We start from the raw sequence: 23,991 nt of genomic DNA on the forward strand, positions 1-23,991 counted from the left end.
AATGACGGTGCAGACGCTGCAGATGCCCGAAACGCTGACCAATAAGAGCAGACTGAGCTTTTTCAGAATGGGGGTTTTAAGAGACATGCTAAAATGGAGCATTTCAGACAGACTGTGAAGACAGGAATATTTAGATAGTATGAGAAAAATAATGTGCTTTTTGAACAATAAAGCATGAAAATACGTATTACTAGAAAACATAAATACAAACATGGGCCTGAAAATGAACATAATACAGGCCCTTAATGTCAGATGTGTCCAGGATACATTTTATATTTGTTTTATTTTTACTTAATTTTTATGTGATAGATTTCTTAGATGCTTTTCTAAAATCAATGGTTTAATTTAATATGGCCTGAGAATATTAGAAATTGTTACAATAGTCATCAAACAAGCTCTCTAGTCACCTTCCATTCAGATAATACAGCAGAGCAGTGAAGGCCTCCCCTCCAGCTTGGCACAGCATTTCATTGGAGGCTAAGCATCAGCATCAGCATCAGCAGCAGTGGCTCCAGGGCCTCCAGCTGGGGCTGGCTGCTGCCTCTGCCTGCCTACCAGCACCAAGGCTGGGGGGGAGGTGGTGGGCAGGCCACAGGATCGCCCTGGGGCACCTCGCTTATGCACCAGTAAAGAAAACTGATTTTCCCCTCTCTCTCGGCTAGGAATGGTTGCTGCCTTCAGCAATTTGATTTGATAAAGTAAGGTCTGGAGCACTGGTGTGACCACCGCACATGCCATGGAGAGTATCAGGAGAGTATAACACTGGGAAGTGATAGGTCAAGAGTATCTTATCATATTCAGTATAACCAGACAAAAAATATTGTGCTAAAAATAAAAAAGGCACCAGATACGTTGTGATTTTTAAGTTTATCATCGTTTGCATTAACAGTGTAAGGGAACCTACAGTTTTAAGATCTGCATTACAGTATATTACATTTGATGACAGACACATGAAGTCTGTACACATGAGGTTACATTTCTGAGGACTTAGTTTAAGGATGTAGTTCATCTAACAGTTGGGGGTAATTTACACTTTGATCAAAACAATAGAACAGTTCCAAGAAACAATGTTCAAGTATTTCTTTGCAGTATGAGCCGACACTGAATATTAAAAAATGAAATGACAAGATGCAATTTAGAGATTCATTCTGTGCAAAATGGACAAATAAATGTTAACACTGTTGATAATCCTAACTTTGAACTCATACCTTTTATTCAAAAACATTATTTTGAAGGCTGATGGCTGATCTATAATAACTACACTTATAATGCAAAAAATATTATTGCTTTTCCAGAGAATAACCACCATAAATTCAGATTATTCAGGTCATTCTGTGCCATTCCTCAATTCGTTTGACCTCAACCAACCGTGACGTCTCTGCACCATCAGAACAATAAAAGTGGCTTGGTCAGCATTGTATAATAATTGTTAATGACACTCCCACCAGTCAGAGGAGATAATAATTAAACCTGGTGTGAGTCACGGGGGTCGTAAAGTCTAAAGAAAAGGAATAAACTCTCAAAGAGCATTAGCTTCTATAATCCTAATTTGTGACATTAAATGCAAATCAGTATAACAAAAACAGAACAGAAATCTTCCTTCACATGTAAGGTTTGAGTTTAGGGAATCAGGCACCATTTACAAAATGTACAGAACCACATCCTTGTTCCAGTATACCACTACTGCTCATACGACTGCATTAGTGAGTTGCCTGTATGTGTGTGTGTGTGTGAGCGTGCACCAACATGATCTTTGCTTTAAGGACACTGCTGGCTAAACTGAATATTGGACTGAACAGGTGCGGTAACAATACTGTAAAAATGTTAGTGAGTCCAGGTAACACAGGGAAGCAGCTAACAGGTTTGACTACATGCCGAGCGAGGTTTCTTTTTTACTAAAAACATGTGAGATAGAGGGGTGACAGCAGAGGTAGCCTAAAAATCTATGCAATTAACACAAGGAGCTGTCAGTCAACTCACGGCCACTGCTGAACTCATGTTGGATTTCTCCTGCATTATAGCATCAGAGGAGTCCAGCAAAATGAAATTAGGTGTGGTTTATAAATCAGCATCAGGGGTTCTCTCAGTATGTAACAATCAGTCTAACTCATGTGAGCCAGTGGCTGAGTGTGCTGTGGCCTCTTCCTGGTGTCTAGTTTACTATTTCTACCGCAGAGACGTCCCTCAGTGAGCTAAACGCTGGGGGAGGTCGGCGGCTGCTGCTGCTAGGTGCCACCTGGGGAGCACAAACGTTACATGCTCGGAATTCTCAAACTATCTGAATGGATGATGAACAAAATAATGTTAAAAGTAAAATGTCAAAAAAGGCACGCACAATCACAGATCTAGGCATCAGGCAAGATTGGCACAAAAGACTATGAGTCTGCATGCTAATAAAACTAAAGGAGGAAGAAAAAAAAGGGGGGCTTAATTAGAAAAATTAAAGATTGAAATGAAAAATATGAAGAATTTGTATAGTTAAGAGGGCAACGATTGAGAACAGACACCTGGAAGAAAGCAACCAAAAATCATGCACAAAAAAACCAAGAACCTCCCATTTTTCAATACATTTAAAATCAGCCTCAGAACAATTAAATACGCCTGCCACATGTCAACTCTGTCCACACAAATTTGGTTTGATTTGATGTCCTCTGGCTATGTCTTGTGAGATACATATGCATCTAGTATATAGTTGTGCACATACAGCCAGGAGTGGGATCTGTAGCTCAATATATACACAAGATAAAAGTTATTGCAGGTTCCACTTGGCAGTCCAGCACTTGTTGCACACGTGGTCGGGTTCTGTGTGCTTAGCAGAGGGGAGTCTAGACTAGTGTGGGTGCCGTGAGGCAGGGCTTAGTCCGGGACAAGGCTGAGAGATGCTAAGGCTGCAGCTGGATGGTACTTTAGATAAAACAGGGAGCAGAGAGAGAGAGAGAGAGAGAGAGAGAGAGACACACACAGGAAGTGGTCACCAGTAAAAGGAGCGTGTCACGAAGTTGGCGGCCGTGCTGAGCCAGCCCATGCCGTCTGTGATGGAGCCTACGCGTGTGACCGCTTTGTCCTGCTCCTGGGACGGACTCTCCTCTTCAGGCAGGTAGTCTGGGATGTCCGTGTTCTCCTCTACCATCTCTGCCATGTCCTCCTGGAATGGCATGATCAGCTGCACAAAGACAGAAGAGAAATATAGATTTTTTTATTATTGTGCATTATTTTGGGAAAAAAACTAATAACAAACTTTCAGGATTCATGTAAAGCACAGTTACAGAGCTACATAATCAGATGACATGACTGAGACAGGGCTGACCCCTGCTGGCCACTTTATATATGACTATTATCTGATCAACAATTATCAGAATTCTTTATCTACTTATTATACAGATTATTGCAAACACTTTCATATCTTATATGTTTTAGCCGTTTTGAATACAGCTTCAGTATATTTGAGCTCCAAATCGGTAACACTGCTGTCAAAAACAAAAAAAAGGTGCAACTGGGACTGTTTATGTGTTTGGCAAAAATAAACTAGCCTACAGGCTGAGGCAGAGATGTGACTAGCTAATCATGTCAGTGTGAATAAGTCTCAGCCACAGGCAAGGGCGGCTACGCTCCCTGAGCAGAGATACGCACAAAGTACAGTGCTGATCTATCAACTGAAAATGAGCGTTGGGTACAGCAATTTAAGGGAAACAATACAGATCTAACAGTCTCTCAGCTGTCCTTACCTCTCCTCCATCCTCTGTCTTCACCACCTGCTGAGCCGTCATGACTTTGGTGGAGTTGATTGCTGTGCCCAATGCCTGTGAGGGGGAAAAAACAACTTTAATACATTTGGTAAATTAAATGATAATGCTAAATACTGCTGATAAACATCAATTGTGAGTGAAAGAGCAGTGACAATGATAGTGCTCTCAACTCAGGTTGACAATATACTGGTCAGCTTTCTTGTATCATGCAATTTTTGCTTTTTGCCAATCAATTGGATGCAGCATATGAATGATTACTTAAAGAGTACATTTTCATCTGTTTTAGGCAAACCAAACTATTTCTGATCAAATATGAAAAATACTTACCTGTTATAAATACCAGTAATAACGTTTACATCTAACTTTTTGATCTAAAAACTTTTGCAGTGACTGAAGGGAATAGATTTTCCCACTTTTCATCCAAAACAGTTACATTAACATTTGCCAGCCTATAGATGTTTGAAAGTGTTGAACTTCGGTTTGCACAGTTCTTAATAAAATGAGAATCACAATTCTTTTCCCCCCTTCAGATGAATTTAAATACAGAAAATACGATTTAGCACAGGGCCCCCAAAAAGCTAGAGCAGGCCCTGCTAGCTAGTGCGTCAAACGTTGGATGAGCTGCTGGATAAGATGCTCCTGTCAGTGGAAACTGTAACGTTACCGTTGACATCAAACAGTATAATGTTAGCTAACATTAATAACGTCAACTAGCTTACAGACGCTTGAATTCCCTGCTGCAGCTGTCATGAGGTCAGATGCTGGTGGTTCAGTCTGGCTCTGCTGTGAGTTTTCATACCGTTTTCTTTATTGATATTAAGTTTACAAAATTGTAGCATCCCAACACCGGATGGACACCGTTGCCATTTGTAGTGACATTTAATACTGGCGTTGACAGGCATCTGATGTCGACTTTAAGTGCATTTGTGCAAAGCAAAAATTGCCACAATCGTTGTCCTTCAGAAATGAGATTCCCTTTATGCCTAAATCAAGATTGCGATCCATTAACGATTAATCATGCAGCCCAAGTTGAAAGTCAAGCTGAAATACATTAGCCCTCTGAACCCCAAGCAGTTTGGGCTTTTTTTTTTTGCTCCCGTCACATTTTTACTCACTGTGGGCTCCTTTTCCCTGCAATTAAGTCCTACACCTCTATGGAAACGGCACGATTATGGCTCAAAGTAGGGAAAACTATACTCTGTGCAGTAGAGTAGTTATACTGCCATAAGTCTCTCACATTGCTAGAAGCAGTGTTGTGCTGGTTACTGAAAAATAAAGACGGGCCAAATGGTTTATTTTTTAGCAACAATCTAAATGAGAGGTAGAATAAAGTGAATTTGATGAAACATCACTATTTTAAGCCAGCAATAGTGAACAGTGGGAAAGTTGGAAACCCAACAATAATGTCTGTTTAAAAAAAAAAGACAATATGCTTTTTAGTTCAGAGGATTTCAAGGTCATTTCCTTTAGTAATCACTATTCTATAAATTGAAACTAGACAGGTGGTAATATAAGCAACTGGTACTGAGGTGTATCCTAAAGTTCCTGGATGAACGGACAGACACCTACCTCAGCTTTAAGGTCGGAGCGGATCCTGACGACACATCTCTTGACAGCCATCTGGAAGGTGAAGCTAATGACCCCTCGAATCTTCAGCAACGCCTCCTCACAAAGGCTCCTTCGGGTCTGACAACAGGAAACGGATGAAAGGTAGATGTGAGAAATAAGGACAACGTGGGTTAAGGGCATGGGTATGTAATATAGTACAGTTATAGTTAAATTAGGTCAAACGTGGCCATAAAATATATTGTGAAACATTATATTGCTAAATACAGTTAACATGACTCTGGTTTCCGGAGTCCACAGTTATGTGAGCTTCTGCTGTAGTGATAGTAAGGCAGCCCACCAGAGGCCGTCTGTCTGCTGTAATGTAACCTGGCTTTGTGCAAGCTTCCTGCAGAGCAGAATTCAGGTTCAATCTCAACGTCCTGCTGTTCAATGGCTGACATTTACAACTTGACCCCTCCATCCCCCTATCCTGTGTCAGAGAGACACTGCTAAGCTGCACTGACAACACTGATAATGACAATGACAGCAAACACGATAGAACAAAAGAGAGATTTTTGTGTATCAACAGACATTCTGTGTGCCTTTCTTAACGTCGTGCTAAGTCCTGAATACGGCCTGGGAACACTCACAGAGTCATCCAGTCCGTCGATGTGCAGCACCACAGTTTTTGCCCGCTTGTTGTTTGAGCCCAGGAAGAACTGGGCTTTCCGCTGGCAGGAGGCAGCAGCCGCCTCGGCCTGTTCTGCCTCTTCTTTACCAGCTAACTGCAAAATCTCATAGATCTCAGAGGCCAGGAGTTTGGTCTCCCCAGGTGACGTACTCCTTTAGAGAGCGAGAGAGAGAGAAATAGTTAAAAAAAAAAATAAAAAAAAAAAGGGGAGAGGGGGAGACAATAATGAGGGAAAACTTACTAACTTAGCCATGAATGATGTCAAGAACAGGTCCATTAAATCGTGTGCACTTTTAAATTCCCCATATTCTGCACATTTTCAGGTTCATACTTATTTTCGGTTTCTACTAGATCATGTTTATATGCTTTAATGTTCAAAAACACATTCTTTTTCTCATACCATCTGTCTGAACACACCCTTTGTCTGAAACGCTCCGTTTTTGCACCTGTCTCTTTAAGACCCTCTCTTGTAAAAGCTCAGTCTGCTCTGATTGGTCAGTGTTTCCGGGTCTTTTGCATCTGTGCCACCGCTGTCTCTGCCGTCATTGCAGCCGGGAATGACTGTAACAGACTGTAACAGTACTGTACTTTCTACACACACAAATAATTAAATATATATATATATATATATTGTGACAGAGAAGAAATGTGAATCGTGCCTAAACTTGAAATCAATTCATTAAGCTCCAGTTTTGTAAGTTTCATTGGATGTGGTCTGAATCTGACCGTGTCCTTCCTGGTCTGACGGTGGAGATGTAGTACTCTGCTACAGGGTGCCACAGTGACACCCATAACAACACATATCCTTTCAACACATTGAGAAATACTGTCAATCCCAAGAGTTATCCCAATATCCAATGTATAACCATTTGGTATACCAAAAAACAATGCTGCTACCCATCACTTAACATTCAAACCCGTACTAATTAAGCCTATTCTGCACTTCAGTCATGTTTTTACTGCCCATTTTGCAAAAGATCCATATCAGAGCATTATATTTTAGTGGGCAGCAGCTATCCTTGAAGAAGCTCGATAAGGTCAGTTGCAGTTGCTAGTATTTTGTGAGGGATCCTGAGATAAACCTGCAGGCCATACTGCTTTATATGTCATCAAGTCATCACTCCTTCTATAGTAACCTCATACGACATCAGCTGTCTGGCACGGCTGCCCTCTGGGTGCCTGGTGCTCCCCAGCGCTGTACAACACATCCCTATTCCAGCTGTATGGAAGCCAAACACTCTCTTTGACTGAATAACTTATATATTCTTCACTTCTATGCATTACATAAGAGGCAACAACTTCTTGAGCTTCAGATCATAATGTGGTAAAGGAATAAAAATGGTATTCACACCTGTTAGATGCAACTAATCTGGACACTCACTCTCAGCCATGCGTTCCCACTCTGTCCAGCTATGATCGACCTCTACCGAAAGTCAGATTGACTGGACTGCGAGCAGGGAGGGCTGCTGCCGTTACTGCGGGGCTTTTCATGATGCCACGCCTGACTAGCTGAAGTGACTGGCCTACTCCGAGGCAAGCGAGAGCTTTGCCGCAGGGAGAGAAGGGGGAGGAGTTAGCATGATCATGCAAGCTGCAGCTATCCACTTGAACATAGGTCTATTCCTATCGGGGTGCTGATGATGACCTGCAGTCACTTAGCAAAACTGCCAAATCCCCTTGGGTGAAACCAGCTATCTGGAGCACAACACCCCCTCAAACCAGACCTGCCTATGACACTACGCGGGTGACCAGAGTGTGTTCATTATGCTCTTTTAAGCTAAGATAAGACCAACTTTATTTGTCCTGCAGGGAAATTTGTCTTGGGCACATAGTGAAAGTTGTTGCACCACCGTACAACATGGAATACAACAGACACAGACAGTACGACACGTTAATGACAGACATGTCAGTGGCATCGATATCACTGCAAATAGATAAAGCAAAATAATTCAGATTGATGCACATAAATGCATAAAAGTGTTTTAAAGATTGAGCAGTAAATGAAAGAATAAAGCAATGCACCTGCCCAGGTATAAAAACCAGGAGTAACAATAAAAAGGATGCAACAAGTAAGACCTCCGCCCTGCCCCCTTACAAAGGGCTACTTCTGTTGAGTAAGGAGACAGAAATTTAAAAAAGCAGAATTTAAAACAGTTGCTTCTTGCTCTGTATTGTTTTCCTGAAGGCAATTCTAGAAATTATAGAAAACCATTGAATAAATTGTGTACGATGCCTCCAGAAAAGCCAACAAATGATACAAGACTAAAAACGTGCAACAAAGAAAAGTTCTTGAAATATACCACATGTGCAAAACGAGCCACCCCCTGCAAAAATATCCTGACAACTCCATGACAAAACAAGAACAAATATAAGCTCACATCAGTAAAAGACACATGGACTCATCAGGAAACTGGGTAGTGGCAAGATGCATTAAAATCTATAAGATGCAGAAACAGCAGTTTAACTGTTTAGCACCCTATTCTGATTCAACTTTAATCACATTATACTGACATGGCAAATGGAAGGACATCACTGTGCCTGGAAAATTTGCAGACTGCCGCACATTATCCGAGCAAAACAAAAGAAATCCTAGGTTACGGTTTTACGTAGATAAAATGCAAAGTGAGCATGTGCGCGCGTGTGTGTGTGTGTGTGTGTGTGTGTGTGTGTGTGTGTGTGTGTGTGTGTGTGTGTGTGTGTGTGTGTGATGTGGTGGTGACAGGGACTTGCTTCTGCATGACATTCTGCAAACTCAGCATCATGCCCAGCTCGCCCTTCATCTTCTCCCTGTTGGCTCGACATTCTGCCAGGTAGCGCACGGCCTGCAAGGACAAGGACAACCTTTATCTATCTGGCGCTAAAAGCTGAGAGACCCTTTGTGATATAAGAAAAAGAGAGCATTATAAAAAAATGGGTGAGCATGTGCAATGGTGAAATATTACATAATCAAAATAAACACACATGTGCTGACCCCGTATTTACACTTTACAGGTCACCATCAAGGAGCAACTGTTACATAAAGCCACTTAAATGTGTACTGGCAATACAAGTCATGCACTGTACAAAAGGGTGGTGGTGGAGGGGAGAGGTTGCTCTATCAAGACTTTCTATTGTGTTTACACCACAGCTCAGACAGCAGATGTCACCATTACACCATACAGTGTTTTTAAATTTGTAGTTTTAAAGCCACCACGTATCAGCTTGTGACTGGGATACTGTGGGGAGATATGTCCTTCAGACAGTCACTGAAACCTGCTTTGACACTCCTAATTTCTGTCTTTGTGTGGTACTACGGAGTGGTTTTCCTTTATGCAACAGTAACAAGCTCTAATGTGTCTTATGTGTGAACACCTAAAGAGAGAGTCATTAAATGGATACTGCTTACCAATAGTGCAGAGTAGACGACCTGCGGGTTTGGGTGGTCCAAAAAAAGGATGAGCCCCGGCAGACAGCCTTGGTCTTCTACTATGGCTCTTCGGTTCAGGGGGTCTGCAGCAAGATCTCGCAGCTGGTTCACCACAGTCAGGGCATCCAGCTCCGCACTCATGGTGCCTCCTGTATTGATGCCACGCACATCAAACCAACCTCTTCACTCTACTGAAGAAGATGAGATCCAGGTAAATCAGGGTGCTACATCAGTATAGAAATCATGGCTGCAGCCTAACTTATGATTTTCAGAATCAATTATCATGGAGATTTTTGAAAAATAAATTGTTAGGACAGCAACGTCATTGAAGATGATATCTTCAAATTTCTGACAAAAAAAGCCCAACGATATTCACTTTGTTATAATATAAAATACACACAAGCAGCAGCATCTTCACATATAAGAAGCTGGAACCACTTTATCACCTTTTATCTTCATAAAAGCTCAAATTGATGAAACATTATTGTATTTGTGATATTTTAATTAAATCAAAACCGTTATTTACCATTTGCGTTTACCAATTTGGTGCAGAATAATGACAAATTATGCAAACTTAAGTGTCGGCTTGTACTGACTATCAAACTTTTACAACTATCTCATTGGCGTATGCCATGTTTTGCTGATTTGTTGGAGTTTCTGTGGCTCTGTATCAGCAATAACCTCTGAAATGTGGTGCTAACACAATCTGACTGATAAGTGACTCTCGTAAAGTTACTGATTGTACCGGTATACATAGATACGACCGTGGTACATGTAGCTTAGCGTGCTTTGGTAGATTCATTATGAAATCATGTGGCATAAGTTACTGCTAATACACTCAAGTCATTTACCCAAGCCAAAATACGAACACTCGTTTTTGCCAAAGACACTTTCCACGACCCCCAACCTCACCTCAAAACACGCCCTGTGGTACAGAGGCGAACCAGCAGCTAACGTGAAGCTAAGCTAAGCTAACGTCACTTGACAATAATAGCCATACCTTTTTATCAGTTTTCAGTAAAATCATGCAACAACCCCGGCTGACTTCAGTGGCAGAATATTGGAAAAAGACGACGTAACAAAAAGTTTCCGATGTCACCTTAAAACACAACTGTAACAGAAATAATGTCACTAATCAAAGCTAGGCCCTGCGCCTCTTTCTTTACTCCTTTAGCTAGCAGCTGTGTGTATTTGGGTTTTGTGGACACATCATTGGGTACAGCTGTTTTGTGAATGAGGACATCCCGGTTTTCCATAACGATCTTAGCAGTTTATACCGGACACCGCCCCGCCGGGAAACGTAGGGGAGTATAACGAACACACATAACGGTCCTGGCCTGTGCTTGGACAGTAGAGTTTGATCGACTGCTGAGATAGCCAATCACCAAATAGCTTCCTTTCGAGGGTCAATGACAATTGGTGGATTTGTCTGTCAATCAAAATAAACAACCAATGGCGGCGCACCATGACCACAACCTATCTATTGTAATCCGCATAATCCAATTGGCTCCGAATTCCCTCATTAGTCACCTCCTCCTGCAGATGTCCGTCGGTTGACAAGGTGGAAAAACTCGGAAAGTTGTGTGACAGCGTCAGTTTGGTAAGTTGCTTTTCAAAATCACACATAAACCGATCTTTGAATATGAATGTCAACACGTTTAAGTTGGCTCTTTTTGTTACGTGACTTCGATATATCATAACAAATGTGCGGTTGGTAAAGTTGGCTAGAGTTAGCTTCCCCGCTATCCTTGTTAGCATCATTTAGCCACTCGATTAATTTGGCTCCCTCACTTATTCACGTTTGTGCGTGTTCTTATCTAAGTAAAAAAATAAATAAAATCAATTAAAAATATTAGAACATATCTAGCTATAACTTGTGATTGAAACGTTTATTCCAAATATGTAAACAGAAATAATAATAATTAAGCAAAAACTATTGTACAATTGCAGGCAGACAAAAGATAAAACATCCAAAAAAGAAAAAAACATTCAAAAATAATCTAAGCAAAAAAGTACCAGTATTGAATTATTTATAGTGTGTGTATATATATACTACTTATAATTTATCTTCACTTAAAGACAAGATATAAATAAATTTCAGTAAATTTATTTATAATTTATATTAATCACCACTTATCTTTACTTAATTACAAGATATGAATTCATTTCAGCAACTTTCATATCTAGCTGTGTTATTTTTGTAAATGCATTTTAGCAGGAACCAAGTTGTTTTTTCTACAATTCAATTCTGTGATAAAATACAAATCATTAAGAAGTTTTAACTGCTTTAATGTTATTCGTGTAAAGATCAGACCTTTGATTTACTTTGACAGTTGTATTACACTTGTTTGGAAACTGGATTAGAGAAATTCTAACTTCTTAATCAGTTATTGGTAGCAATGCTAATATTGGACATATAATTATAGTGCCAATACCTCTAAATGCTGATACAGAACGTATGTCAGTGTATTGTACTGGAGCATCTTAAAAAACATAGGCCTATATATTTCAGAGGCATAAAACTCCTCAACAAGTTGGTTTTAAGTTTTTGTGTTAAAGGTAATTCAGACTGAATTACTTCTCACTCTTGCTCCGTTTCCTCTAGTTGACAGTTTAGTGATGATGTCCTTGGTGTTGGGGCGCGTGTCCATCTGCCCTTGTGAAACACATCAACAGAAATGAGTAAAGACGATGCTCGGATTGAAATGGACCTGGTACGTGACAATCCGTGTTGATGTGTGATTTTTGACAGCATTTAGTTCATTAATACATGAATTCTAATTCATTGTATTCTTTTACTTGTGATGTAAATTGTTTATTTGTTTTGCAGGCTTTTGGATCAGCCAAGGCCTACGGGTCCTCGAGAAGTATTGTGAGGAGAATAGCTTCCAGTCTTCCTATTAAACCCTCCCCCAGGGTTCATTTTCAGGTGAGGGAAAGGTTTCCATGAGCATCATTTTTACAGTGTTTAACAGATAAACCCGTCAGTCTTTAAAACTGCACTATATCTTGTGTTCTAAGATAATGGCATGGTGTCACATTTGATATAGCCCTGTCTCCTCTTCTGTCTTTCTGCCGTCTCTCATGACTGTTGGGAGTCACAGCCACGTGACAACCAATCACACGCTCTTCCAGCTTCTGTTTACCTCAGGTTGTCTGACTGTTTCCATTTAGGAACCGTAAACAGACCAGATGAGGTCATGAGAACAAAGATATTTTTCCTGTCATCAGAGCACCGACTGTGTGAAGTTGTTTGTTGTTAACTGTTAACAAATCAACTTTTAAGATATTTTTTTGATTCAGTGACATGTCATTTGAAAGAAAAAGAACTTGAATTGCTTTTCTTCACTTTTCTGTCTCTTTCAACACTGTGCTTTCTCCTTTTCTTCTTTTTCCTCCATCTCCAGCTACCCTCCCTAGCTTTGAGGAATGCAGTATGTCTGCCTTAGGTCAGTTTTTTCAGCAACCTTCAACAACCTTGAGCGTATTTAAAGACCTACTGAACTCCCTCCTAACCCGCCTGAACCTGTCATTAACATTGTATAGACTCCCTCCTCACATCCTCCATCCTCTGAGCCCTCATTTCCTATTTCCTTACTATTTCATTTTATTTTGTTGTAATGAGCCCTGGTGTGTACTCTTCTCTTGCATGTTTTTTCCTAATTTGTTGAACATGGTTGTTTTCTCACTGACAGCTTTATCCGTACAACGAGGAAGCCGGTGTCCTGATCAGCTCCAGGAGGCCGAACGGTTTGGTGGCATCTCTGGCTGATGTCGCCTGGATCGACGGGGATGACGAGGATTACGAAGACTCCTTTGGCAGGTGAGAGCTGGATAGCGATAGGTCAGAGGGAGAATTGCAATGTGTAAGAATTTACTTGTTCCTTGGAGTAGCATCTAAAAAAAAAAGGTGATTCTGCCTTACTGAAACAGGTCAGCGAACCCACCTGGACTCGTGTTCCGATCCCACCAGCCTCATCCTCAGAGAAAACCCTTAGCCCGACAGAGGTCACTACCAAGCCTGCATGAGGGGACGCCGGACCCCCAGGGGCCAACAGTCGCCAACGATGAGGCCATTCAGAAAATCAGTGCACTGGAGACAGAACTCGCCAAACTCCGAGCTCAGATAGCACAAATCGTATTGGCTCAGGAGCACAACACACAGCCAGGTATCTCTTACAAAGCCTTTAAAAAAAAAAAAGCATATCTTCTTCTGTATGACGTAAATGCCTTGAGGGATGAGTTTTCCTCCATTCTCTCCACTGCAGTGATATAAAATATCCTCTAGATGGCAGCAGAATTTCACACAGCTTTAACAATTTTTCTTTCCTTTTGTTTCACCTCAGCTGCTACCACAGGGACACTTCCACCTCCCCCTCCACCCGGTGGAACCCTGCCCCCTCCCCCACCACCACCACCGCCTCCTCCTCCTCCTCCACCCCCACCACTCTTGAGTCTCCAGCGGACATTTTCTGCCATTGACTTGATAAAGGAGCGCAGAGGGAAGAAGACAGACAGCCAAAGTGTTTTAGATTCAAGGCCAGCAGAAATCCCGAGCATGCTTGACGTCCTGAAAGACATCGGCAAAGTCAAGTTGCGATCAGTCAAAAGGTAGCGAGCCTCTACTTAAATAGGGGATCAATGAGAAAACATTCAGATATATTTGGAAATGATCAAATGTGAAGTATTTTACGGTAATATATGTGTATCCCAGCGAACAGTAGATGTTTATAGTTCTGTCTCTGTACAATAGACTGTGATGAAGTTTTGTTTTATAGTTGGACATAAGCACAAATTCAAATTCAGAGGCCACATTTTTGCCTCATTTCTAAGTTCATCAAATCAGAGTTTCAGCTTAAAAACAACACATAAACTTGTATCTTCTTGAGCAACTGCTATAAATGGAAAAACGTGTTTGTATAAAACACAAACAATTCATTCTGATCATCTGAAATTGCTACATTCCTTAGCCGTCCAGCAGAAGGTGAAGCCAGAGTGAAGTGCAATGAGCCCGCAGATGCCGCAGCTCTCATCGCAGAGGCCTTGAAACGCAAGTTTGCCCATCGCTATCGTCACGACAGTGAACAAGGAGACGAGGATTTCAAACTTCCCGTTCAAGGAGTAAAACCTCAAGCCGAGACCCCTTTGGTGAGTGATGCTACTGTACTCATCACTTTTATCTATGCTTTATCCACTTAAATGTGCCAGTGTCTGTAGATACTGATTTGTCAACTGTATGTAATTTGACACATCAGTGTTTTATTGGGTTTCGTGTACTTTATTCTGTCTTTTGTTTCCACAGTTTGGGCAGCACATGTTGAAATCAACTGGAAAGAGGAAGTTGGTGTGAACAGGTGATTCTGAACTCGAGGTACAGATGTGCTGCTGACACTTCAAAGTGCCTATGACAAACTGTGTCTGTGGAAGAACAAGGGATTCTGCCTGAAGTAGACGTTCTGCTCCAAGTGTCAGTCATCTCATAGTGTGGTATTCGACCACCTTGACCATCAGTTTTTGCACTTTTATAACTTATATTAGCTTTCTGTTTTACAAAAATGTTTTCTTTAAATGAATGTCTTTATTTTTGTGTTGAATAGTTTAAATGTCTGCCAGTCTTGCCAGTCCTAAGTCAAAGTGTCAGGTGCAACACTACAGCATTGTTTTATTGCTCAATCATTGATTTTGTTTTTGTTAAACTTGTTGCACATAGCAGTCATGTTTGCATTCCCATGTGTAAGGGGTCTGTGAAAGCTGAAGAAAGGGAGCACTTTCTTACTTGTGGAATATTGTGCTGTATTGTTTATACATGTATGATAGCCTGATTTAAGATTGGGATCCTTCTATTTATGTTGAGGTTTAAGTGGATAATCAAGATTTTTAGAACACATAATTATGCTGTAGATTTGTCAGTTACTAATTCCAGGTGACTTTTAAACGGTTTTGTACTTTATCTGTTGAGCCTGTGTAAGTTGTGTCCCAGTTGCCAGTCTTTCTGGGCCCTGTTTGTCTTGCTCGTTCAAATATTATGCATCCCAGTTTGAGTTGACTTAATTTATCACTTAAGTACGATCGGTGTTTAAGAGCCAAAGACATTCCAGTAATCTATGACATTCTACCTTTTCACTGCCAAATATCTTTTAAATGTTTTTCCCCATTTAGGATGATGCTGAAATAGTGAGGAATACTATAAAAGTTTATATTTTTAGGTTATTGACTGAACAGGTACATGTGCACATTGTTTCCAGTTCTGTTCATTATGCCAGTGTAGTTGCTGCTTCAAGTCAATTCTACAAGTTTTTACCTTTTTTGTAAGAGAAGGTGGACTGGGTCTGTCAGCACTAGGATTAGGAAGAAGTCTTCCATAATAATCCTTATCTTGACTTGTCAAATCTCTAAATAAATGTTCTCTCCTGACTTGCTCTGGTGTATGTCTGTCATAGCTGAGTTTTAAAGGTCCCATGTTGTAAAAAGTAAGCTTTCCTTGTATTTCTGTTAGAACACAGGTTGGAAGAAACGAAACGCTGACCAGTCAGAGCAGTCTGGGTTTTTTTCAGGAGAGGGGATCTTGGAGACAGGCGTGAAAATGTAGTGTTAAAGAGGGTGAATACAGGTATATTTCAGGCAGTGTTAAGACATTAAAGCTTGTAAACATGTTGTAGTAGAAACCAACAATACAAGTATGAACCTGACATTAAGTATAATATGGTGCGTTTAACCAAATGAAAGCACCATTCTTTAATATGCTCCTACATGGTTCAGATCACTCAAAGATTGTTACTTAACTTGAAGACATTGTTGCTTTACTATTAACATTATTTCTGCTAATGTTGCTTACAATATTAGTGCTTCAAACGTGTCAAAGTCAAGTTTTATTATTCAAATCGTAACTGCAACAGGCATGTATCAAAAGGTCAATACAGCAAAGCCTTTACAAAATCTGGCTCGACACCGAAGTCTTCCCAAAAATGGCTGTCGCAACAAATTGTAAACAGTTTTTATCAACAGTCTTACAGCACTTACAGCAAAATACAAATCAGCTAAAGTAAGAAAAGCACCTGTTATCTCTCAAAATGTTTAAACACAAACAATTTGTGCCACTATACAGAATCAAGGTAGACAAACCAAACAAAGAAATGGAATGTTCAAAGTCACTCGACCATTTTGTTTCCGTACAAAAAAAAAAGACAGCTGGAGTTGTTCCTCACAACAAAAAGGCAAAGGGATTGGACAGTGCATTCAAAGACAAGCACACCATGCACTTGATGGGAACAGGAGCTGGTTTGGTCACTTAGCATAGTTTGTGCATAGTTATAAGGCATCAACTGAGCAGTCCTTTAGGTTGCATGTGGCTGTGAGAGACATTCTGCGGAGAGGGAGTCTCCTTCAGTGGATCCTATCCGTGGAAAAAACAACCCTGCATCGTCCGCTGTCACCTCCTCCCTCTCTCCCCCTCTTGATAAGAGACTGGCAAAACCCTGAGCGAGACGAGTTGCGTGGAGTTCCAGGTGAGATGCATGTGCAGTGAGTCACTGATGTCCAGTCTGGGAGGGAAGCTTCCCTTGAGTTCAACCAGCACTGGAATATTAGCAAACATCAGAAAAGGACTAATGTCTACAATACCTTCACAAGGTCTCGGAGATTTCATGGAGACGAAGCTTCACATCCAACACCATCATTATTTGGGAGTGCAAGAACACATTGTAGCACAGGTTGAGTTACTTATGGCATCTGGTGTATTTGAATAAGGTTCTGCTCATGGCTTCAACAGTGGGATGACAGTTCAAACAAGTGGTTTTTCACATCTGTGCTATGAAGGCAAACCGTGGAGCCGACATGATTCACTTCAGTTCAAGGGATAGAAACAAACAGGGAGATGCGTAAACAGTCTTCATAGAGGCAGCAAAAGGACTGGGCTTGTCACATTTTTTTTTTTTTTTTTTTTTACATGAGGAAGAATCTTCAATACAAATGCAACACGGCATTAAAGTCTTAGGAGGGTCTCAAGTCTGAATACTGGAGCTGTCTCAGTCAATTCAGTTCAGCTCATTCTTCAAATCTTTGTTTTCAAATGGCACTTCAAAATACCAGAAAAATGTCTTCTTCAGTTCTTATGTTTTCCCCTTAAGGTTCACCAACCAAAAAAAAATGTCGTGTTCGTGTTCAGTCAGTAATGCCAAAACTACAGTGGACAAATAAATAAATCAAAGAAAATAAAAAGAAAATACAGCAGTAGCCAAATGAGGTATCTATGTATTGCTCTATGCCAAAAAAGAGGAATTAAAAATTAAATATATTAAATAAAATCAGTGGTTTATCAAGATGGGAGGCAAAAGCAAAAAAACATAAACAAGGTGTTAGGATCAGGTGGGGCAGCAGCAGGCCACCGCATGCCCCACTTGGCCCCCAGTGTGTGATGAGGCCCAGAGGCCAGGGTCACGGGTCAGGAGGTTGAGGTGAAAGGGCACACGAGGAGTGTCAGGATTCTCTGCTTCCCTGAGGTATTTCTTTGGAGCTGGTTCCTCCTGCAGCTGTAGCGGTGTTGCTGTCTCTCCGAGTGGCGGTGGCGCCTTCTGTGTCGGTGCCGGCTGAACTGGGCCCTGCTTCCTCTGAGGTTTGTTCCTGCTGTAGGCCACCCCAGCTGGCCTTGTTCAGCCCCATGTGGCCCAGCATGGTCTGGGACAGACGTGTGTCGGAGAAACGGGCCCACTCTGCAAACAGCGGCTCAGCCACGTATGTCATGAAGCCTGGAGGGAGAACAGAGGAGACAGCCACAGATTAGGACAAAAGATTAGACACAATTATGAGTGAAAGCTGAATAAACAAATATACAACGCAGCTACTTACCCATTTGAATGTTGCCAACTGTGTTGATCGCTCTATCACAAAGTGGACTGACTTCAAGTTTGTGCTTCTTCTCAATGTCTCCTAACAAAATAGAATCAATGTATGAGCAATGATATGTTCTACTACTATAGAATGACTTTTATAGAGAATAAACACAGAAAGAACAAAGGGAGGAGCTGTGCTGGGACTAAAGAAAAGAGCAAAATAAACAACTGAAGGAGAATGACAAACAATGAAACAGCAGGCAGCACAAAAGATGCTAACCTTGTTGGAAGAACTCCTCTGTCACTTTCTCACTCCACTGTTTGCTCAGCTCCCAGGGTCTGCAGGGGTTACAGATGTCTGCACACTTCAGGGCCATCTGTAAAAGGAATAAAAACACATTAAGAGCTCTCAGTTTTGTTGAGATGCAGAAGTTGTTTGCGCGTGTATGGCAGAGGAGGTAACCGACCTGCAGGACAAAGTGACGGTGGCTGCCGTTGCTCAAACACAGGTTCTCCTGGTCTAGGTGCCTGCGAAATCTGGACAGGTACTCGTTCTGTCTGCTGATGTCCGTGGCCAGGATTAAGGAGCCCAACTCCCTCTCCATGTTCAGACTGAGGGGTCAGAAAAACAAGTTGATGATATTTTTTTAGCAGCGGCTGTGGCATCTGATGGCATTTTCTCTATAAACTAAGCACCGACCTGTCCTCGGCAGGCAGATGCGAGAACAGCCCAGTCTCTCTGAGCAGGCCCACTGAAGACTTCCAGTGGTGGTTTTCCAGAACTGAGGTATTCTGCAAACATGCACAGACACATTCATTCAACAAGTCCTATGATGTTTTCCACTTCATTACATCCATAATTAAGTTCTGGTAGGCTGAAGAGCGACTGTGATGTGGTTTTACCCTATAGAGTGTAGCTAGATAGTGGTCAGTCTTGATGAGGAAAGGCTGGTTGACCCCAGGATGGTCCAGGTCATGTGTGGCGGCTGCTAGGAGTCCCAGTAGGATGTCACAGGAGGTCAGAGACTTGGCAAGCTGCATTCATAACAACAAAGATTAGGATGATTGATCATGACAATACAAATCACTTCGTCACTGAAACACTTTCAGATCAGGAAATTATATACAGCCACTTTTCATGTATTACCATGGGTTCCTGCATGTAGCAGTACATGGCCTGTGTGACATCTGCAGCGTGGACAGCGTTGTGGTAGGGATTGTCGCTACGATAGTCCTCCTGCACCATGACCAGGAACCTCCAGAGTTTGACCATGTCCAGCTGGAAGAGTTCCACCAGGCCATACTGGTTCAGCAGGTGGCAGGTCAGGGTGATCAGGCTGTTTCCTGTACAAGAGGAATATCAAAGTGAGGATTTAGCTTTCATCTGGGTTGTCTCCACTTGTATTTTTATTTTTCAAAAAGGAGAAACAAAAGTACCATCAGACATTGTTGCAAATATAAACATATATAATACATATTGTTGCAACCCCTTCAACATGGAACTTGCTAGATACAAAATAAAATCCATAGATTCAATTATAGAATCAATCTTCATTCAGAAAATCCTTGGTGTCGGTCAGCATCCAATAGATGGCACCATTTGTAACACATTGAATCTAAGGCTGGTTTGATGCTGAATTATCTTGTCAGTGCTGCATTACTACTCTGTCATGACTTTAAAAACAATTTCTGAACACTATAACAGTTCATATTTTACAAACCGTTTGTCAACCTATCGAAGAGGAAAATGTCAAAGTTCCAGGTCCCAACTTTTTCCAGCATGCACTGTGAGAGAGGGAAAAAGAGAAGCACAGAATTAGTTATGTGAATTCTGAACTACATAAATCCTCCAAGTCTTATTATGGTATATTTATACAAAAAGGTGGGCTTCCTACTCTGGCCTGTCCAGTGTAGTCTTCATCCAGGAGGTGGAGGGGGATCTGCTGAGGGATTCCCCGCAACAGACGGGATGAGTGCAGGTACCTCTGAAAGCTGAGCAGTCTGTGGACCCTCCTTTCAGGGTCAGAGCTTGCCGACGCAGACCCATAGCCCAGCCGTGCTGCACACACATGGATCAACAAAAGATGTACTATTTACAATATGTAACCGTGTTTTTGATAAAGGTTTATTTTACAAGCTCATTAGGCTCTGAGAATCATTTGGGTTGCAAAAACTTGGTGGGCATCGGACACCAACACAGAGATAGAGAAACAGTTGCTGCTGACACAGCCACCCCCTCATAAGCCTTTCGTCTGGGATCACACAGCAGACATGCTTTGTCAGTACACACACACACGCACGCACGCACGCACGCACGCACGCACGCGCACACACACCTGTTCTAAAAGGTTTCTATGAGTATGAAAGTGGTTATTTTATCACACACCCATTCACAAAGCTGTGATAAAAATCCTCTAAATTTGGTTTACACTAAGGCACACCTTGGTCTTTATCATCATGTGAAATACTGTGTGAAAGCAGTGAACAAACATCTGTCAATCTTGCTGGAGAGGAACAAACTGTGTGTGGTAACAGTTTGATAATGTCTCTTGTTATCAGAGGAGAGGCTGGAGAGCCAAGGTGATCGGCTGTGATTCATACTCACTGTGAAGAGTTCGGAAGTCGATCCACAGGTACGGATGGGAGCTTCTTCGTTCCGGTTCAAATCCAACCTGACTTCTCACTCTCACATCTCCTAGAAGAAATCAGCACACTTATTTCCTCAAGATTCATGCTGCTTGAAATGAAGTGTGTCTGAATGTGCTGGGCTAAGTAGTATTTACAAATACTTTGGATTATATACTGGAACTGATCTTGCGTAAGTGCCACAAGGATGGGCTTTACCACAGGACACTAAAGAGAGCATTGAAATATCTTAATTTACTTAATTGCCATTTTTACCTCTGCCACAAGGTAAAGTTTTCCGTTCGATTTGTCTGTTTTTTTTCAGCAGGATTATGGGAAAACTACCGGCCCAATCCTCCTGAAACGTGGTGGAAGGCTGTAGCATGAGCCAAAGACGAACCTATTACATTTCGGAGTGGATCTGAATCATGGGATGGATACACAAATCATTTTTCACTTTCACTAACGTTGTGAGATAGGGCATTTGTGATGCATTCATGGGATGACAGAATAATCTGAAAAAACACCAGAAATGTATTCACCTTGTGAGATAGGGCATGCATTGGCCGAGGTCTGTGCTCTCTGGGAGCCCTTCTAGTTGCTCATGTTTTTTTTTATAAATTGCATGTGGTTGCTTTTATGTTTCTTAAAATCTTTTTTGTTAAAATGAGGCAACCTTTTCTTGTCAATCTGGTGGTGGACATGCATTTACTGACAGAAAACTTCATACCATCATGTTTCAGCTTTCATAACAATAAGGAAATAACCCCTTGTATACTTAGCATTGAAAGTGAAGGAGTTCACCTCTCTATTGTCAAAAAGTGGTAAAACCCTATCATTTTGGTATTCTAGGCAAACTAAAATAAAGAGATGTGATTTTGTAAATACTATTTCACCCACACAGAGGCACAGTGACGCACAAGAGAAAATTCAATGGACAGACAAGTCAATCAAACAGCTGAGCATGCAATGCCATGTCAGGACAGTCTGCCCTACTATTAGTACTCAGAGCCACTGAAAGGGATCTATAGTACATCTATGACTGTTTTTAGTTGTCAGGCAGAGGGACAGGAACAGGCTCCAGACTCAGACTAAAAAGACAGCAGCCGGTCTGCTTGTACACTGCAGTCAGGAGCAGTGAGAGCGTAGTGAAGTGACAGGATGATGCTATGACACTGATGCAGTAAAATGCTAGTGTGTCGTTCCAGGCAACACTCTATATGCGGCAAGACTCCTTATGGCAGTATACTCATCAAGGTGCTAAACAGCGCAATGGTATGTTCCAGCATGGCACTTCTGATTATGTCGTATGTGCATTAGAATTCAAATCAAAGCAGTCACACAGGTGTATTCCCCCTACCAGCATGTTACTTACTTGCAAACAGCTGTTTGAATACTACACAAGCTCCTATCAAAATACCAAAAACTAAGAATTACAATTCAAAGCATAGTGATGCTCAACATTATTTTGAAAAGCTGTTTATAAAGTTGTTTGTACAAATGTGGAGAGTGAAACCATATCAGTGGCATTTCACATGCAAAACATAAATTAGGACCAAAACAACACTACAATTCATGCACTCTTGGGCAGTCAGTATGTGTGTGTGCGCCATACATCTGTCACATCAATCTGTATGGCTCGGCGTGTGTGTGTGTGTGTGTGTGTGTGTGTGTGTGTGTGTGTGTGTGTGTGTGTGTGTGTGTGTGTGTGTGTGTGTGTGTGTGTGTGTGTGTGTGTGTGTGTGTGTGTGTGTGTGTGTGCTTGTGTGATTAGTGTGTTTTCAGAGTCACAGGGTCCATGTTTCTCCTGTGGTGCATTAGTGCTGGTGCTCTGGTGTGGATGTAGGTCATGTCATTATAACTGATGCGCGAAAGCTCAGAGTCCTGCAATTTGAAAGCACATCAGCATTAACTTGGCAGACTGAACCCTGGCCCAGGAAAAATCCAGTCTGCATTAGCGTGCCTCTACTCACACTCAATTTAATATAAAATCTACAGACGCAGATGCTTTATGCCTGTGACGTATGAGACTGCCATCATACTTAGCCAAGTAAAATGATTAAAAAGCTAAAGCTCCCTCAGTGAGCTCAAAACTGACTAGACGCACGTGGCAGCAATCAAGTCATGGGTATTATCAAGCTAGAGAGAAACAAAGTATGGCAATATAATGTGAAAGCTACTGCAAAACAGGATTTCAACAAAGACATTCAGTAAGCCTATAGACTGCCCCTGCTGTTTATTGCTCCCTGCCTACTAAGTATGCTTCACAGCTGCAATCTGATACCTACAAACGACACTGATAGGATAACACTGTGAGCAATTCTACTTTCTTTCTTGCTGCTCGCTACCAGACAAACACCATTCGATTTATGAATTAAGGTGGCATAAATTGCATGCAAGGGCACATCTGTGTGGGGTAGACTGATGTCAGGGGTACACCCAGGCTCTAATTGCACCCTTATCCTCAATAGCTTTTTTGATTCAGACGCCAACACTGCTCAGGCTGCTTCCGGGATGCATTTGACTCCATCTGCCTGGCAGAGCTATGAGCCCTCTGTCCTCTCATCCATTTTCTTAACTGCTTATCCCGTTAAGGGTTGCTGAGGGCCATAATGGGCAAATGGATACAAACACACATGCAGTATATACACAGACACATAAACACACACTGCCAATGAACCCTTAGTGTGTTTAGGGTTCAAATTAAATTATGTAACAAACCTGACCAAACTTCAAAGGCACTCAACACTACAGATAAACACAACTTAAACCTAGTCTGATTGAGTGATTACCAAAAGACCAGGGATTGAGTGGACATGCACTCCAGTGCATCCCCGTGTCTTTATGATCTCTACATCCCTCTCTCCATTCCTTTCATTCCCCCATATTTTAAGCCATTGTGTATTAAAGCCCCTGAACACCCACGCGGGTGTTTTCAGTTAATAAAAGTTAATTAGACCTCTTCTCAGGACTGTATGGTTGTGTATACTGTGATTGACTGACGTCTTCCCTAGTCTCCTGTTAGCTCTGTTTCACCTGTTAAGCGGGACAAAGTACACCTTTATCATTCTTAGTGGTAGATGGACATTTATGACCTCATAAATTCCCATCAAATTCTCATCAAAGCCCCACCCACCTTCAACCCAA

At 41.6% G+C, this 23,991-nt stretch overlaps 3 protein-coding genes across 5 annotated transcripts in view; 1 reads left to right on the top strand and 2 right to left on the bottom strand.

Moving 5' to 3' along the window:
- Positions 1-913: 913 nt before the first annotated feature.
- On the bottom strand, positions 914-10,568 carry armc1 (armadillo repeat containing 1). Of its 3 annotated transcripts, none has more exons than XM_083935899.1 (7): positions 10,392-10,568; positions 9,371-9,579; positions 8,716-8,807; positions 5,945-6,137; positions 5,316-5,432; positions 3,726-3,800; positions 914-3,163 (listed from the first exon to the last, which is right to left on the bottom strand). In XM_083935899.1, the coding sequence occupies exons 2-7, from the start codon at positions 9,530-9,532 to the stop codon at positions 2,972-2,974; spliced, it is 831 nt and encodes a 276-aa protein (XP_083792025.1). In that variant the 5' UTR covers positions 9,533-9,579; positions 10,392-10,568; the 3' UTR covers positions 914-2,971. The 3 variants fall into 3 exon arrangements, with proteins under 3 accessions (XP_083792025.1, XP_083792023.1, XP_083792024.1); XM_083935897.1 differs by having other exon boundaries at positions 9,371-9,582; XM_083935898.1 differs by having other exon boundaries at positions 10,304-10,568.
- A 360-nt stretch (positions 10,569-10,928) lies between these two features.
- mtfr1 (mitochondrial fission regulator 1) lies at positions 10,929-15,805 on the top strand. The gene is made up of 8 exons (XM_083935896.1): positions 10,929-10,991; positions 11,997-12,105; positions 12,222-12,320; positions 13,087-13,214; positions 13,325-13,560; positions 13,738-14,002; positions 14,362-14,539; positions 14,694-15,805. Exons 2-8 carry the CDS (start codon positions 12,070-12,072, stop codon positions 14,739-14,741), a joined length of 990 nt encoding a protein of 329 aa, XP_083792022.1. The 5' UTR covers positions 10,929-10,991; positions 11,997-12,069; the 3' UTR covers positions 14,742-15,805.
- Positions 15,806-16,373: 568 nt separating this feature from the next.
- pde7a (phosphodiesterase 7A) overlaps positions 16,374-23,991 on the bottom strand; it is an 18,011-nt gene continuing 10,393 nt past the window's right edge. The window contains exons 3-12 of the mRNA XM_083935902.1: positions 20,825-20,914; positions 20,115-20,278; positions 19,941-20,004; positions 19,367-19,563; positions 19,123-19,254; positions 18,920-19,011; positions 18,687-18,831; positions 18,500-18,596; positions 18,236-18,316; positions 16,374-18,135 (exon numbers count right to left, since the gene is read on the bottom strand). Coding sequence (XP_083792028.1) covers positions 17,867-18,135; positions 18,236-18,316; positions 18,500-18,596; positions 18,687-18,831; positions 18,920-19,011; positions 19,123-19,254; positions 19,367-19,563; positions 19,941-20,004; positions 20,115-20,278; positions 20,825-20,914 — 1,331 coding nt within the window. The 3' untranslated portion in view covers positions 16,374-17,866. The remainder of the gene's footprint in view (positions 18,136-18,235; positions 18,317-18,499; positions 18,597-18,686; positions 18,832-18,919; positions 19,012-19,122; positions 19,255-19,366; positions 19,564-19,940; positions 20,005-20,114; positions 20,279-20,824; positions 20,915-23,991) is intronic.

This window comes from Echiichthys vipera (genome assembly GCF_963691815.1).
Source record: "Echiichthys vipera genome assembly, chromosome: 21".
NCBI classification, from domain to species: domain Eukaryota; kingdom Metazoa; phylum Chordata; class Actinopteri; order Perciformes; family Trachinidae; genus Echiichthys; species Echiichthys vipera.